This window comes from Typopeltis vanoorti, chromosome 22, assembly GCF_054136105.1.
Source record: "Typopeltis vanoorti isolate ZY-2024b chromosome 22, IOZ_Tvanoo_1.0, whole genome shotgun sequence".
Classification (NCBI taxonomy): Eukaryota; Metazoa; Arthropoda; class Arachnida; order Uropygi; family Thelyphonidae; genus Typopeltis; species Typopeltis vanoorti.
Window position 1 is genome coordinate 7,772,967 of NC_143570.1, and position 18,227 is coordinate 7,791,193.

The window sequence follows — 18,227 nt, forward strand, 5'->3', positions numbered from 1 at the left end:
TTTAAATAATATACCAATGACTTGCAAACCCAAACACAAAAACAGTTCACTGTTATTAAGCTAGCAAAATCACCATGTTAACAATATTTTCAAAAAAATGTTCTAAATGCTTACTTGCAGAACTGAGTATTTAAGAAAATAATAATAATAAATAAATAATCTTCTGGTTGAGCATGCAAGCAAAAGGAAATATTTATTATTATTACTACACCCTCCATGGAGTTGACAGACTCAACGTGGGAGGTTCACTCAACCGACAACATATTTATCATATAGAATCATAAAATCCTTAACACTCTTTGAATTAACAACACATTCTGGTAATGCGTTCCATTCACTGACAATTCTCCATGTAAAAAATATGCTCCTCACGATTTCTACACTTCTAGGAATGACTTCTGGTTCTTCCCCCCCCCCTCAACTTCTACTAGTTTTATAAACCCCTCTGGATTAATCTGATAAAATCCACTCACTAACTTGAATGTCTCTATCATTTGTTTGCCTCCATAGCGCAATTGGAAGAATGACGGTACATTGTGCATTTGATTGGAAAAGACCTAAGTTTGATTCTTGTCGTGACGGGGGGGGGGGGGATCTTTATATGGGCTTTTTCAATCCAAGGTGAGTGAGCCAATCTCATACGGAGGTAGCAGGGTTTTTTCTCCTGGAAACTCGAGTTTTTCATCCTGCATACAGACAAATCAGCCCTTCAGAACACAAGCAATTTACAGGCAAAAATACTAGTTGTGGCAGTGGGTGGTAGATGGCGTTAACGTGGATGATTGGTAGTAGAAGTTCAGTGTAGTGGTGGAGACGGAGAGTTGTACAGTAGATGTCCTAGTATTTTTGCCTGTAAACTGCGTGTGTTCTGAAGGGCTGATTTGTCTGTATGCAGGATGAAAAAGTCGAGTTTCCAGGAGAAAAAACTCTGCTACCTCCATATGAGATTGGCTCACTCACCTTTATCAATCACCATTAACACCATCTACCACCCACCACCACAACTAGTTGTGGTGGTGGGTGGTAGATGGCGTTAATGTGGATGATTGGTAGTAGAAGTTCAGTGTAGTGGTGAAGACGGAGAGTTGTACAGTAGATGTCCCCCCCACGATAGGTCTTCGGACTCCTTGGAGGTGTCATGAATAATAATAATATCATCTCTCTTCCTCCTATCCACCAAACTCTGTAATCCACATTTCTTCAACCTCTCTCTCTCTCTCTCTCTCTCCATAGTCAGCATTCCAAAGTAGCGATATTGTCTTCACTCATCTCTAGACCCTCTCCAATGTCTCCACATCACAATGAAAACTAGGTGACCAGATCTGAGCACAATAGTCCAAGTGCGGTCTGATCAGTGCCTTATACAGTGGCACAACCACTTCCTTATCCTTGCATGTTAGAGTACTTCTTATCATAGCAGCACTACCATATGCAGCCTTTGCAACACTAGCAATATGCCCTCTTAACTTCAGTCTACTGTCAACCATAACTACCAAATCTCTAATCTCATCCACTTCCTGCAGAACAGCACCATCGATATAGTACGCAGCCTTATATTTCTACACTCCAAAGTGCAACAAGTTGCGCTTATTAATATTAAAACTACAACCCCACTCTTTTGTCCAAGTAAAAAGTCTATTCAAATCTTCCTGCAGGGAATTAACATCAGCAGCGCAACTTGTAATTCTTCCTAACTTTGCATCATCAGCAAATAATTGAAGATCCCCAGTCAGTCCACATGATATATTGTTTACAAACAACTAAACAGCAGGGGCCCAAGTACAGAACCCTGGGGCATGACACTGGTTACCCTCCTTTTTTGAGACACTGCTCCATCATACAGAACCTGCTGGTATCATTCAGAGAGCCAATCTCTGATCCATCTAACCAATATTACTATCTATTCCCATCCTCTGCAACTTATATACCAACTTATCATGCAGTAATCCATCAAACACTTTTGCAAAGTCTAAGAATATCACTGTATACGATTCTCCCTTATCTAACACACTTGTCACCTTATCATAAAATGCAAGTAAATTACTGAAATAGGACCTACCCTTTACAAATTCATGCTGACCATCATAAAGAATGCTATGTCCATCAACCCAATCCTGTATTCTATTCCTTACCAATCTCTCCAACACCTTGACCACAACTGCAGTTATAGAGACTGGCTTATAGTTGGAGAAGCATGGTTCTAAGACATCTGTCTTAGAACCATGCTTGTGAAGTGGTATTGTTTCGCCTTCTTTCCACTCCTTAGGAACCCTACCCACGGCAAGACTTTCATTAAATAACTAGGTCAGAGGCATAGCCAACAAGAAATGTGCACCACATTCTTAAGGAATGTGGTGCACATTCTTTAAGAATACATGGTGATATGTCATCCATTCCCACAGCCTTATTCACATCTAACCCAACCATCATCTGATACACCTCTGTTTCTTTCACTTCCAATTCTCCTAATACTTGCTCTCTTCTATATGTTCCACCGCATCATTTACACCAGTATGATATACACTGATAAAGCGTTTGTTCAAATTCCACTATATCCAATGCAGTTGTTAGTCTGCTGCTATGATATCCACTAATGTTAATCTGCTATAATTATTCTTCCTCTTGCTTGCTATGTAGCAGAAAAATTTCCTTGAGTTAACCTTGGCCTGAGCAACCAATCTCTTCTCACACTGCACTTTTTCTTCCTTTACCATGATCATCACCTTTTTAGCCTGCACTTTATACTATTCATGGGTCCAATCACCACCAACTGCCTTGTATCTCCTCCATAACATTTTATTTTCCAGCACAGCTTGCTAAATTTCACTGTTCATCCATTTCACTCCTGCTCTATTCACTCGCTTAACCCTTGGTATGCAGTCATACATTGTTTTTATCAGATACTGCCTTGGAGTTTCCATGCATCGTTAACATCTTTTCCACTCTGCTCATCTACCCAATGTACTGATGCTAACTGACTACAGAGTTTCCTTTAATCACCTGAGTTTCCATGCATCAACATCTTTTCCACTCTGCTCATCTACCCAATGTACTGATTCTAACTGACTACAGAGTTTCCTTTAATCACCTACTTTATACATCCACAAGTATCTATTTTTGGCAGTGACCTTTTCTTGTTTCATCACTTCCCAAACAAGCATGTCATGATCACTCTCACCAACTGGCGGCAGTGTCAACACCTCATTAACAACTACATCTTGTGAAGTTATCACCAAATCCAAAACATTAAAGCCTCTAGTTGCTTCAATCACATGCTGCTTAAGATACTTCTCTCTCAGAAATTCCACAAACTCAATCACCTTGTTCCCATACACTATCTCCTCCTTCCAGTCCATATTCCTATAATTAGTTTCCCATCAGGATCACCCTCTTTTTACATGCCCAACTAATTTGCCTAAACATTTCACAATCAGTATTCTCTGAATTCCCTGGCCGATAACAGTATATCAGATATACTAACCTGTTTATTTAAACTTCACACCACACAGATTCAAAATCTGTGCATGTACTATCAACTTCCACACTTTGCGGTTACAATTCCTCTGCAATGATTAACAGGACTCTCCCTCCTCTTTTCACATTTCTATCCTTCCAGAAAATTATATATCCTTCTAGTTCTATTCCTGACATTACATCCTCCTCATGCAACCAAGTTCACTTATTCCGATTATTTTTAGGCATACTGTCTCATTTAATGCAAGACACTATTATATATATAGGGGCTCCCACTGGCTACTGAGAGCATCAAATTGAATAAAGAGCAGTGGACCACTGGTTTTGGGACTTGTGATCCTATGTGAAAATATTGCCATTCACCAACCTGCAGAGGACCAGCATGGTGAATTTATGGCCTAGTCTTCCGAGATGAATCAAACAAAAATAAAATGGCCCTCATTCCATGGAGACCAGATTGTTACCACCTACGGCAGCAGGCAGTTAAACACGAAGGCAGAGGGTGCTAAGAATTCTCCAGGTAACCAGATTATGCTGCCAATGGAAACTAGAGCTTGGAACTTTAAACTATAGCACTGTAACAGTGAAGTACAGCTAACTGAACTAACTGAAGAGCTAAAGCAGCTAAAATTGGACATTCTCGGACTGTGTGAAGTCAGACATAATGGTGAAGAAATTCTTCAATTAAAAATCGGAAACATACTATGTTATAGAAGACAAGATAAGGAATGAATCAGTGGAGTTGGATTCATGATTAACAAAAAATTGAAGAACAACATAATAGAATTTGACAGTATATCTGATCAAATAGCAAGTATTGTTGTTCAAATCTCAAAAAGATACACTCTTAAGACCATATAAGTCTATGCACCAACAATAAGTCATACTGATGAAGAAAGTGAAGCCTTCTATCATGATAGAAGGGAGACTTTAATGCTAGAATTGGTATACAACAATCAAATGAGAGTTCAATAGGAATTTCTGGATATGGCATGAGAGATGATAGAGGAGCAAGATTAATAGAATTTGCAGAAAAAGAAAACCTGCACATCATGAATTCTTTTTTCAAGGAAAAAACACATAGGAAGTGGACATGGAAAAGTCCAAATGGCAAAACTAGTGAAATTGACTTTATTCTCATTTTTTTGAAAGTTTATTTTTCACTTGGTTAGAGTATAATAAAATTAGTTTAATCCTTTATCCAAGTGTGAGCAAACAAAGCTTGCGCCTGAAAGTATCTTCAGGACTGGGTTAAGGTGGTACAACACCAGGGCAACTCGTTGCGAAGGTGGAGTAAGATACCAACACTCCTATCTCAGTATCTCCTATAATGCAAAACACATCTCCTTGCGGATATGTGTAATGTTATGCATTAAGGGAAGGGCCACTACCCAGACTAGTTTCGACCTTTATCGAGGTCTCTTCAGTGGGAGCCAGGCCCAAGTAGAGATACCAGGCAGAAGCATTAGCAGGTCATCTCTATCTATAGGAGTTGCCAAATGGCGTGCCACCCTTTTTTTAATAAATTACTCTGGATTTAGAGAAAGATGTTGAAAGTTTATTTTTCACTTGGTACTTGGGCCTGGCTCCCACTGAAAAGACCTCAATAAAGGTCGAAACTAGTCTAGGTAGTGGCCCTTCCCTTAATGCATAACATTACACATATCCGCAAGGAGATGTGTTTTGCATTATAGGAGATACTGAGATAGGAGTGTTGGTAGCTTGCTCCACCTTTGCAACGAGTTGCCCTGGTGTTGTACCACCTTAACCCAGTCCTGAAGATACTTTCAGGCAAACTTTGTTTGCTCACACTTGGATAAAGGATTAAACTAATTTTATTAGACTTTATTCTCAGCAATAAGAAAATCATCTTTCAAGACTGCTCTGTTATAAACACCTTCAACATTGGAAGTGACATCGTATGGTTATGCAGTAAGATTCAAATAAACTGCCAAAAAGAAAGAAGAAAATGTTTCAAAGATCAAAGCAAAACATAGATGTATGCAAACTCAACATTAATAAAGATATATTCCAACATGAACTAAACAATAGATTTAAAAATTTTATTATAGATGACAATGCTGATCCATCAGAAAGTAATGACATTATTACCCAAAATCTTTCACAATGCTCACTTGAAATAGCTGGTACCACAGAACAGAAACAAGACAAAATTTCTGAAGAATAAAACAGCTGATGAAGAAATGAAACAATCAAATAACCTATAAAATAAAATTTAATACGCTGAATTGTGCAAAACGATCAGAAAACACATCAAAGAAGAATTAAGAAAATTCAGTTGTAAATTTATACAACAAACAATTGAAAATGACCATAGTCTCAAAAAGCAAAACAGCAAACAATCAAACTGCAAAATGGGACCATAACCAGAGATAGATATGCTATAGCAAAAAGAATTGAAGAATTTTACCCAGCATTATATCAGGATGATGAAGAAGACAACTACAAAATAGCTCAAGTACCACAGATTCTACCAGAGGAAGTTATGTGGACTATCCAAAGCTTGCAAAATGGAAAAGCTGCAGATGAGGATGGAGTTATAGCTGAACTTCTAAAAGCAGTAGAGAAATTATCTACAAACTCTTAGCAAAACTACTTACTTTATGCCTGATGAAAAATGATGTACCAAGAACATGGAAGAAGGCTACCCTAATTCTGCTACATAAAAAAGGTGAGGTAGAAGACTTGGCCCATCAGTCTACTATCAGTGGTTTACAAAAGTCTTAGGTCATAGGTGTTGTACGACTCTGGACCTAACATAACCAAAAGAACAGGCAGGCTTTCAAAGTGGTTTTAGTACAATGGACCATATTCAAGTTTACAACAGATTATTGAATGGCGTAATGAATATCAGTTACCATTATGTCTTGGTTTTATTGATTATGAGAAAGCCTTTGATTCAGTAAAAACTTGTGCAATACTTAAAGCATTACGAAACCAACAAGTGGAGGAGCCATACGTCAGGACCATCAAATCAGCATACATCAATGCCACAGTAGCAATTCATTTCAATAGAAACATCTCTACTCATTGTTTAGATTATATTTAGTCATTCAAACATATAATTAAAATGAAATATATATTGATCTTTAATTGGCCATGATTTATAAACATCTAATATCAACAAGTTTTGCCAATGGGGCTGTCCGGCATTTCGTCATTGCTTTAAATCTAATTATTTTAAATGGAATGAAACGATATATGAGCAACTAAATGGCTTAATTGTGAGCAGTCCCCTTTCACCGCCCTGTGCAGATCTGTTCATGGAAAAGCTAGAAACAGACATCCTCTCAAAATTAGACCCAAAACCTTTAATGTGGTGGAGATATGTAGACGATGTCTTCATAATTTGGAGGGACACAAAAACAGCTCTTTTGGACTTTTTAACCAAAATTAATTTTTTTCATAAAAAATACAATTCACTTTGGAACTGGAAAAAGATAATTGACTATCATTTTTGGATACCCTAATCAAGAAACTAGGCAGATGGACATATCAAACTAACAGTCTACCGCAAACCAACACACACACACACACACTGGACGCTACCTTCATTTCACATTAACTCACCATATTTCCAAGAAGCTCAGCATAATATATATGCTCAAAAATAGGGCCATGAACATGATCTCAGAAGAAAAAGAACTCTATGATTAAATTACTCATATATCAGAGACATTAATAAAAAATGGCTATCCAAGGAGAATATATTATTTAAACCTCACTATTAAGTGAGGTTTAAACCATCACTCAATACAGTTCATCCATAGTTATTCCTTATACAGGTACAGTGTCCAAAAAGATCACAAAACTTTTTAAACCTTTCAGCATCAGAGTTGCATTCAAACCGGTCAAGACTGTCTGTCCATCACATTTTAAGATCGTCAAAAGTGGAGTGTACAACATTCTATGTGCTTGTGGTTTAAACTATATAGGACAGATGTCGAGAACATATAGGAAATGTTAATAAATGGGATATTGATCCCAATCAATATCCCATTGATTGGGATAGCAGCTCCATGCCTTACCTAGAAGATTTTCATTGTAGAAATTTGAAGCCATTGTAGTCCTCCGTTCTGTAGAAAATCTTAACAGAAACCAGGGAATGATAATAGCTGACATATGGAAAACCTTAATAAGATCACTCAGTCTGCCAGAATTTAATTTCGCTCAAAACTACAGAATGTGCTCTCATAACAGTGACTAACACAACACGCTCCATGCATGTAATGTTATGCATTCTGTTTTAATGTTTAATTTATACGATAGTGTTACTCCATTTTCTCTGTACTAGCCACTTTGAGTTGTTGTTTTTTTCTCTTACCGTTATAAGACCTAAAGAAGCTGGAAGCCCCATCGGCAAAACTTGTTGGTATTAGATGTTTATAAATCATGGCCAATTAAAGATCAATATATATTTCATTTTAATTAAACATCTCTACTGTGGAAATACAGAGACATATAAGACAGGGTGACACAATATCTCTGAAATTATTCACGGCATGCCTAGAAGAAATCTTCAAACTTCTTGATTGGGAAAGGACAGGTCTGAAGATAAATGGAAGATCTTTACTTCAACTGCACATGAATTACAGACTTACAGAATTACATGAATTACAGACTATAGAAAATTATCCAAGAACTCCAAATTGCTAGCAAAACAGCTGGCCTAAAGATAAACCTAAAGAAGACGGAAGTTATGTTCAATAGCTATGTCCAACCAGAAATAATAAAAGTTAATAATGATGAAATTAAACAAGTAGATCATTACATATACATAGGATATCAAATATCAATGGAACAAAATATCATGGATGAAATTAAAAGATGCACGATGCTTTGGTGTAAAGCAGGAAAATTACATTCAATATTCAAGTCAACTACCATTATGCCTGAAAAGAAAAGTTTTTAACCAATGTATTCTTCCTATATTGACATATGGCTGAAACATGGACACTAAATGCAAAGGAAATTCAAAAATTAAGAACAACACAATTTAGTGTGGAAAGAAGTATGCTTAGTATCACAAGACTGGATCACAAAAGGAATATGTGGATAATAAATCAAACCAAAATATCTGACATCATAGGAAGAGTGAAATATCTGAAGTGGCGATGGGCTGGGCATATTGCTCGAACACAAGATCAACGATGGACAAAAGAAGTACTGAATTGGATTCCAAGAGAGGAAAAATTACTGCGATGCAGACCTAAATCATGGTGGATTGATGATATCATCAGATTTGCAGGAATGACATGGGAAAGGAGAGCCATGGACAGACCAGACAGTTTTGGAGTAATCTTGGAAAGGCCTTCATCCAGCAGTGCATTGACAATGGCTGATGATGACGATAATAAATATATATATAATAATAATAATAAAACACTACAGTATTATAATTGTGCTGAGCTTTCAGATTCTTTGATAAAACATTTTAATTACTAATTATCCTTATGAGAATTACTTGCTACATTAGCAATCTTAAAAACATGCTTCTATTCTTCTATTTAACAGCACTTGTTTCTTTACTGAAATCGTTTTTTTTTTAAACCTATATAATTAACAAAATGAAGTCTGGTGGAAGCTTGTGAATTAGCAAAATAGTAAACTTTCTTGCCATTCTAGCCAGCTGAAAGATGGTTAATCCAAAATATCATAGCTTATTGTACCTACGTATAAAGTACAAAAATAAACTAGTAACTATGTATGTACAAATATGAAGTTAAACAATGTAGAATCTACATATAAATAATGTTGGATTTTTTTTTCACTTGGTTAGATTATAATAAATTTTGTTTAATCCTTTATCCAAGTGTAAGCAAACAAAATTTCTGCCTGAAGTATCTTCAAGACTGAGGCAACTCGTGGTAAAGGTGGACCAAGCTCTAATCACTCCTTGTCTTATATCTCCCATAATGCAAAGCAGATCCCCTTGCAGACATGAATAATGCTATGCATTCAGGGAAGGACCACTACCCAGACCAGTTTCGACCTTTATTGAGGTCTCATCAGAGAGCCAGACCCACAGGTGGTGATACCAAAGTGGAAGCAATGGAGAGGTATACGAGTTGTCAAAAGGTGTCTCACTATTAGAGAATGGATTAAGAATAGTAGAATAAGGCTTAAATTTATGTAACACATATATAACTTACCACTGTACTTGGGCTATATGCTGTAAATGATTTTTGAGTAACTTGTCTAGGGTTACTGGCTACCTTTTGTTTAGGATGTCTGTTATAAACTTGCTGGACCCGAGCAGTACGGGAATCATATGATTCTGTTCTGTGGTGTAAATGGTCAGGAGAAACATCAAGTGGTGATATATACAACTGCCTTTCATGATTTACCAGGCTTTAAAAAAAGTAACAGTCTGATTAATAACTTAAGATCATAACAAAAGACTTCTAATTAAAATAATAATTTTCAGATAGGTGCTAATCTGATATTATACAATGTGTATTACAAACATCTTATATCAGCTTGTAACATATTATAAAATAATATAATAATCGAAATTTGTCTTTAACTACCTTACCAGCCATAACATGTACGAGGGTGTATGAAAAGTTCTCGGCCTCGACCATAGATGGCAACACTATCGGCAAGATTTTTTTTTTCTAAGTTGGTACATCTGTCATAAGCATCCATGTGAAATTGCAAGTAATTCTACCAAGTAGTTTGTTTTATACAGCTTTCTGAAGCAAAAGTGTTGTCAGTATCCCTTGAAATGGATAAAATTGAGTATCGTATGGTTATAAAATTCTTTGTAAAAGAAGGTCTAACAGGAAAAGAAATTATTTCAAAGTTCAAAAAAGTTTATGGACACTTTTCTCCTTCATCAAAGTGGATGACAAACAATATTAAACATGAACTGCATGCGAAAAAGAGGCTATGGAAGAGATATAAGGAGACAGGTGAAGAGAAGATGCATGAAGAATATAAGACAGAGGCCAGAAGAGTGACTAGTATGGTAAGAAAGGCAAAACTGGAATATGAGAAAAGATTGGCCCTTAGATCAAAGGAAAATCCTAGAGAATTTTTTAGCTATGTGGCCAGTAGGAGGAGAAATGACTCTGGAAGAATGACAATGTGGGATAAAAATGGGAATAGAGTGACTGATGCAGAGGACATAGTGGAATTGCTCAATGAACACTTTATTAGAGTATTTCATTCTGGAGGAGTCAATTTGAAGACTAACGGGATAGAGCAGGTTCGAGGTTTAGAGGTGCAGGAGGAGAGTGCATTCCAAATACTGAGTACTCTGGATGTCAGCAAAGCTGTGAGAGTGGATGGTATTTCACCATGAGTTTTGAGAGAATGTGCTAGAGAACTGACAGTGCCTTTGATCTGGCTTTTCAGTGCAAGTCTGGCTGCGGGAAAGGTGCCCATGGAATAGAAGGAAGGCAAGATAGTGCCATTGCATAAGGGCGGTAGCAGACTGGAAGGGTCTAATTATAGGCCAGTTTGTGTCATCAGTAGTTAGTAAGATCTTGAAGAAAGTAGTGAGGGACCATATACAGCATTGGGCAGATGAGGGTCATGTTATCTGTGAGAGTCAACATGGATTTGTGAAGGGCGCTCTGGTTTTAGCAATATGCTAGCCTTTTATGATGAGAAATTGGAATAGTGAAAAACCAAATGGAAATTTAAGGTCCATCTTCTTCTCCCCTCTTTTTACCATGTGGTGTCAGGGCTTTTCTATTCATTTAACCGCAATTGTACATGAGGATAAGGTAATTAGCCCTATACCTACCAGTATATATCCTATGTCTGTAGAAGTGTTGAGTTCTCAAGGCTGGTTTGCCTGCTTGAGGGATGAAAAACCCCATTATAAACTGGGGAGAAAAACTCTGCATTCCATGCCCAAGACCAGCTAACTTGGCTATGTCTGAGAAAGATCCTAAGCTCCTCAAGTCAGTGACAGGATTCTAACCCAATGGGAAGCTTGCACGGAGTACATCCATCTTAATAGCAGTAAACAAAGTTAGAAAACCTACTGGCTGTCCTTTGTGCAAGATTAATGAATTATTAATGAATACTGATGGAGCCCAATACTTTTCAAAGCTTGATTTAAACTCAGGCTACTATTTTTAAATTTAATTAAGATATATAATTTTTTTTTTTTTTTTGTATTTTCTAGGTGGCAGAAATATCAATTATGCAGAATGCCTCAATGTGCAAGGAATTCAACTCGGACATTTCAATCACTAATGAACTCAGTACTAGCTGAATGTTTAGAAAAAGAACTTCTGGTGTTTCAAGATGATGTGCTAATTTACTCTAAGTGAATGGATTCTCTTGTTTGTAATAGTAGTAAGTAAACTAACAGAAGCAAATCTGTTGATGGAAGTTTTTTTCACTTGGCTGTGATACCAATTATATATTTGGTTTAATTCTTTATCCAAGTGTAAGCAAACAAAGTTTGTGCCTGAAGTATTTTCAAGACTGGGGCAACTCGTGGTAAAGATGGTATAAGTTCTGATCACTTGCTTTAGTATCCCATAATGCAAAGCACATCTCCTTGCAGACATGTATACTGCTATGTATAAAGGGAAGGGTCACTATCCAGACTGGTTTCAACCTTTATTGAGGTCTCATCAGTGGGAGCCAGACCCAGAGGTTGTGATACTAAGGTGGAAGTAATGTAAAAGTCAAATCACCATATACCAGTTGCCAAAAGGTGTCAACACCTTATTATTAAACCAAGTATATAATTAATAGCATAGCCAAGTGAAAAAACTTCCATTAACTATCTCTAATCCAGGGAATTTTAATAATAAGGTGTTGACACCTTTTGGCAACTGGTATATGGTGATATGACTTCTACATTACTTCCACCTTAGTATCACCACCTCTAGATCTGGCTCCCAGTGACAAGACTTCAATAAAGATTGAAACCGGTCCGGGTAGTGACCTTTCCCTTAATGCATAGCGGTATACATGTCTGTAAAGAGATGTGCTTTGCATTATGGGATACTAAGGCAAGTGATCAGAACTTATACCACCTTTACCATGAATTGCCCGAGTCCTGAAAATACTTCAGGCACAAACTTTGTTTGCTTACACTTGGATAAAGGATTAAACCAAATATATAATTGGAAGCAAATCTGTCTTTGAAGTGTTCAAAATGTAATTACTTTATGAAATGCTGTGTATTTAGGACATAAGGTCAACAAGAATGGAACAACACTTTCCAAATCAAAAGTAGGCTATTTTGGATTTCAAACTTCCAAACCCTGTAACATTATTATCCATTATTATAATAGATCTAATACTGTGATGAAATAAAACAAGCAAACTGTTAATGAAGGAGAATAATAGAAAGATGTTTACTCACTGCAACATACCAACTCAGAGAAGGAATTTTCACTTAAGTCTACAAGTGAAAAGACTTCAACAGTAAAAAGTTCCACTTTACAAACATGTTAACCTTAATGAACCTAGTACTTCATATATCATTCAATGAAATCACGACTCAGAATGAAATGATAGATCTCATTTCAATGGAGATAAGGAATTTGAGTTTAACCTGCAGTTGCTAATGCAAAAATACAGAAGAATGAGAAATTCACTAAATCATTCTAGCAATGCTGCATTACATCCAGATGATACAGATACTAATAAACCTGAGGATGCACTCACTTAGAGGTTCACCAATGTTAAGAGGTCCACCAACCTTAAACTGCATTATGCTCCATTACAAAAGGACCAAGATAAATTGAAAAAGGTTAAGAAAGATGGTCTCTAAGCACCTGTACCTATAACCTGACATCAAAGTCACTGAAAAAAAAATTGTAAGAATTTACTATTACATACAAAAAATTATACTCCATCTGTATTCTTACAAAAAGAAGAGTAAGCAACAACTTAGCAACATGACTTACCATTAACTCATGGCATGTTATCGTTATGCATTACCTGTATAGTTGTGATAGCATACATGAACAATCATGTAATGAGAGAATAAATAAATGCTTCTTGGACAGCAGCAAAAAATGGGAGTGAATGAGAAAGTGTAAAAAAAATAAAGTAGACAAACCTAGCCCCAAACATGGACTCCAGAGTGATAAGTCAAAAAACGGCATGGCTGTGAAGTCTACAAAAGTGAAAGCAACATGCAATTCCTGGTAACTAGACTACCTTTGAGGCAAGGCTAACTGCAAGGCAGAGAACATGAGTGAAATGTGACAAGCGAGTGGAAAAGATGAAACAGAATGCAAGACTCCAATGTTCAAAATCTCCTCAGATATAGAAGTTGTGCTAAGAATATTTTCGAAGAATCTATAAAAGCCAACAAACTGGAGAATATCTTCCAGTGAACCTCATAAACTAAAGTACTTGAAAGTGAAGCAAGTATTGTCAAGCTTGGTCATAATTAGCATTTTTAGAGATTGTTTATGCATGAATGGACACTCCTGACAGAAAGAACCCCACCCCCCTCATCACACTAAGTATAATTTTAGTAAGATGCTTTTATATTATATATTGCATGAAAACAAAAGTATAATTTTTTTTGTAATAGAGTACCATAAATTAATTTCAACACACCCAAGAAAGTCTTCAATAAACAAGTTTAAATTTTTAATTGAGAAATATTAGTTGATTTACCTTGGTGGGTAAAAATTATGAGCTATGCTTGCACTGGAAATAGGCAAGTGAGTGGTATTTACATCATAATTTTCTCTAAAATTCTTTGGGAAAAAGGGAGCCACATCTACAGAAAGAGTTGATTTCTAAACAAAAAAAAAAGTTTAAACTTCAAGGTTTTTTTTTTTTTTGGAAAGCGATGCGAATCAAAAATTTACTTAAAAATACAAATTGATCAATGCAAATACAGTTTTTCAAAATTAATAATGCAACTTGACCAGCCTGGCTGGCCGAGTGGTTAGCAAATCTACTCCCCAGCCAAAAGGCTGAGGGTTTGAGTCCTGCCATGGGCATGGATGTTTGTGACTGTCTGTGGAAATACTAGTGGTAGTGGTCAGTGATAGATGGCATTGGTGTAGTTGCAGTCAGTTGGTGGATTGTGAGTGGTGGAGACAGAGTTATAGAGTAGATGCCCTCCCTCGATGAGTCTTTGGACTCCCTTGGTGACAAATAATAATAAAAAAATATATAAAAAATGCTTCCCCAAGAGTATTTTCTGAAAGACTATTTATGACTGAATGGAGTAAATGTAATTTAAAGGAAAAGTAAAATGGTTAAGGAAAAGGCCTGCATTTTAATAGGTTTGGCATTGGACATGGAACAAATGCTGTTTGTTGAGAGCACACAAAATCAAGGATTGTAGGGATTGTAGCTAAAGATCTGAGGGAGACTGAAAAGCAGGTTGTAAGACAAGTGAAAAATGGATGCAAATGTAAGAAAGTGATGATGTCAAGATCAAGTGATATAATACATGAGAATGAGGATGAGAAAGGTATGGAATGAAAATCAGAGTAAGGAACAGGGAAATGAGTGTGGTGAGATTGGGAAAGAAGTGTGTAGTATAGCAACTAAGGTGAGGAGAGATGGTATTAGTAAGGCAGCTTCAAAGAGAGGAATTTAAAAATTAGAGACAGAAAACTTTATGTAAAATTATTTAATGCATGTAAAATTTTCCCCTTAGTATCGAAGGCATCACCATTATAATGAGTAATGGAACAATTAAAATGCAAGTAACAAAAGAATTTTAAAGAGTAGCATCATAACTCAAATAGGACAACAAGCCATCAATAAAATTCCTAATTAATTTTTTAAAATAAATATACATATAAATAAAATTAGGAATTATTAGAAGAGTGATACAATAATATTTCCCACAGGGGACACACACACACAATTAGGAATTATTAGAAGAGTGATACAATAATATTTCCCACAGGGGACACACACACACAATTAGGAATTATTAGAAGAGCGATACAATAATATTTCCAATAGGGGATAACCAGAGGCTATCAGATCTGTTCATATTTAGCCAAAGTAAAAAGGTCTGAACTTTCTTTATATAAATGTTCCATAAAGAATTTATTCTGAATTTACTTGCTGACACTAGCAGCAAGTTGTATATCATCATCATCATCAAATTCCTGCCATGTACCCTCAAAGGGTGTACAGTATATGATAGTACTACAAAAAATTTACATTGTTATTAACTTCCGAGTTGTATATGAGGAAGTGATATCCCAGAAGAAGAAAGTCACTAGGAGTGTGCCCCAAGAGCCTGTTTTGAGGATGTTGCTGTTTGACTTGTATATTGACTTGTGTATATGACTTGTATATAATGTTAATTGATTAGAACATCATCTGCAAAGCAGACTGCTTACATGGGTTTATCCTGCCAAATATTCAAGTTATTTCATACCCATTTCCTGTAAGTCTTAAATACAGTCAAGGGTAATAATAAGAATATATGCTTCGATTATTTTCAAAAGTATGCCATAACTAAGAACGAATTTTGAACATCCTTTGTCTATTGACTAAATTGAAGGTTTTGAGAAATTAATGAAGTTTTTATCTCTTTCCAGAAGCCTCCTAATGAGTGGGTGTGTTCAATAACATGTCCATTTTTCAGGAAAACTGCTTGATTTTTGAGCAGAAGGGTTAGATATGATACAATTCAGTTTAGAAACATCTGTTATAGATTTTTAGTGTAACAGAAAGTAGTGCGATTCCTCTGTAATTTTATGAGTTATTTATATTACTATCTGTTTTTTTTTTGTTTTTTTTTGGAGGGGGGGGAGAGATATTGGTATTCTCAGGCCTTCTCTCCACTGTAAAGGAATGTTGGATGTAGCTACAGCTGCCCTGCAGATATTTAGTAATTGCTTCCAAAGCTCTTTTCCTCCATGTTTAATAGCCTCTGCCATTCTATTATCCAATCCAGGTGATTTCTCGCTCTCTTGGGTTTTTAGCATAGTTTCAAATTCTTATATAATAGAAAGTTATTTTTAGATTGTTATTTCTGGCAAAGCAATGCATCTGTAGCAAAGTTCACTGATCTTTAAAGGTACCTATGGCATGACTAGAAACAACAAATTACACCATAACCACAGTAATTAATTTTAATGAAATGAAAGCACATATATTAAGTACTGAAAATAACAGTACATTATCAGTGCATAGAAACAAGCAAATCAAAGAAATGAGAATACAAGGTACATATAACAATTGGTGGTTTACCAATTAAAAACAGTTGTCACGTGCTAGCAATTAATATTAATAAATAATTAAAAACTATTTTTGATGGTTACATAAAATAAGAATCTCCCAAACTTTTGGGAAAGGGAAACAATCATTCCGATTCAGATTTGGCCAATGTAAAAGGGTTTCGAACTTTCTTTGAACAGGCGTTCATATTTAAACCTGCTTCTATAGAGAAGACAAGCTTCATTCGACCGGATACTGAGTTTAGTGTCAACACTTTGTTGTGCCAAACCAGACTTTTGAGGTTTCATGTATTCAATATAACACTGAAATACCTGTACTTTCATTTCATTTAAGTTAATTACTGTGGTTATTGTGTAATTTGTTGTTTAAAGTTCACTGATGAATTATTCAAAAGTTTTTTTAAAGTAGTTCTTCAACACTAAGCATTCATTTTTATCTTCAAGTATTTTGCCATTTTTGCCTTTGATTCTTCGTCTTTTTGGGCTTCCTTTACAAACAAAAATCAAAATCTATGTTTAATATTTTGATTGTGCACTTTGTGATGAGATGTTCTAATATTTTTGTCAAGGATGCACATACCACTGACCAGACCAGTACATCGGTATGATGTACTGATCTGGTCTATACAGACTGTAGAAAAGGTATTGACTTGATGAGTCAAACCATTAAACTAATCAGAATGGAGGGAGAAAAAAGAGTTAATAATAGATAAAAAAAAGCAAACTTCAAGATCATCAATAATATATGTTGCCTACAATTTACAATGTAATAAATACTGATTTCCACACCATCTTGCAATGAGACAAAGACCTAGTCATTTTCATTGCTTACAAAACAGTTTGGTTTTTTATTAACGCTTATATTTTGCTGATTTTCAACTCAGCATCATCAGAGCACAACACACATGTAAACGTGACAGTGAATGAGTGAAACAATATAATTGCAAAAGACAAAAGATCTAAAGTCCTATTTTTTGGTGCCCTCTAACGAGAAAAAAAAAAAACAGCAGTTATCCAGGAGTTTTTCTTAGGATAACCGTCTCCCAAATTTTTGGCAAATTAATGCAACCATATTTGTTAAGGTTGGGAGAATTCTTCAAAGCCATTGCTAACTCAAAAAAAGTATTTTTTGAAAAAGTTCAAAATTTTCATAATCTCTGTATCTAAAATAAATATTAAAAATTTCAGTGATCAACATTCATTTATGTCTGATACAAGTCTTGCTATATCAGGTGGAAAGCAAGATTACGATACTCAGACAATCTCTAATGTGGCTCTCCAGAGCTAAAAGGATATCCGTCAGATGTAAAAATAAATAAATAAAATAAAATAATAATCAAATCAAATAAAAATGGCTCAATTCAGCTGTAATGACCCGAATCATTTAAAAATTACTGTTTGGTAAAAACTGGTTCTTGCAGGAGGGTGCATCTAAACTGTTTTCGTAGCTATAGGATATTGCTTTAGGTCTGATGGGGACCAGAGCAGGAATAGAAATGATTTAAGTCAATAAAACAGTAATGAGGTAAGGTAGTGAGAAAAGTGTTGACAAAAATATGAGAAGAGGAGTGTAGTTTGTGA

At 35.7% G+C, this 18,227-nt stretch overlaps 1 protein-coding gene across 3 annotated transcripts in view; it reads right to left on the reverse strand.

Moving 5' to 3' along the window:
• Positions 1-18,227, reverse strand: part of Sbp2 (SECIS-binding protein 2) — a 320,992-nt gene that overhangs the window by 277,840 nt on the left and 24,925 nt on the right. For all 3 annotated transcript variants that reach the window (XM_090411737.1, XM_090411736.1, XM_090411738.1), the window contains 2 exons: positions 14,104-14,228; positions 9,648-9,846 (listed from right to left, as the gene is read on the reverse strand). In XM_090411737.1, coding sequence (XP_090267863.1) covers positions 9,648-9,846; positions 14,104-14,228 — 324 coding nt within the window. The remainder of the gene's footprint in view (positions 1-9,647; positions 9,847-14,103; positions 14,229-18,227) is intronic.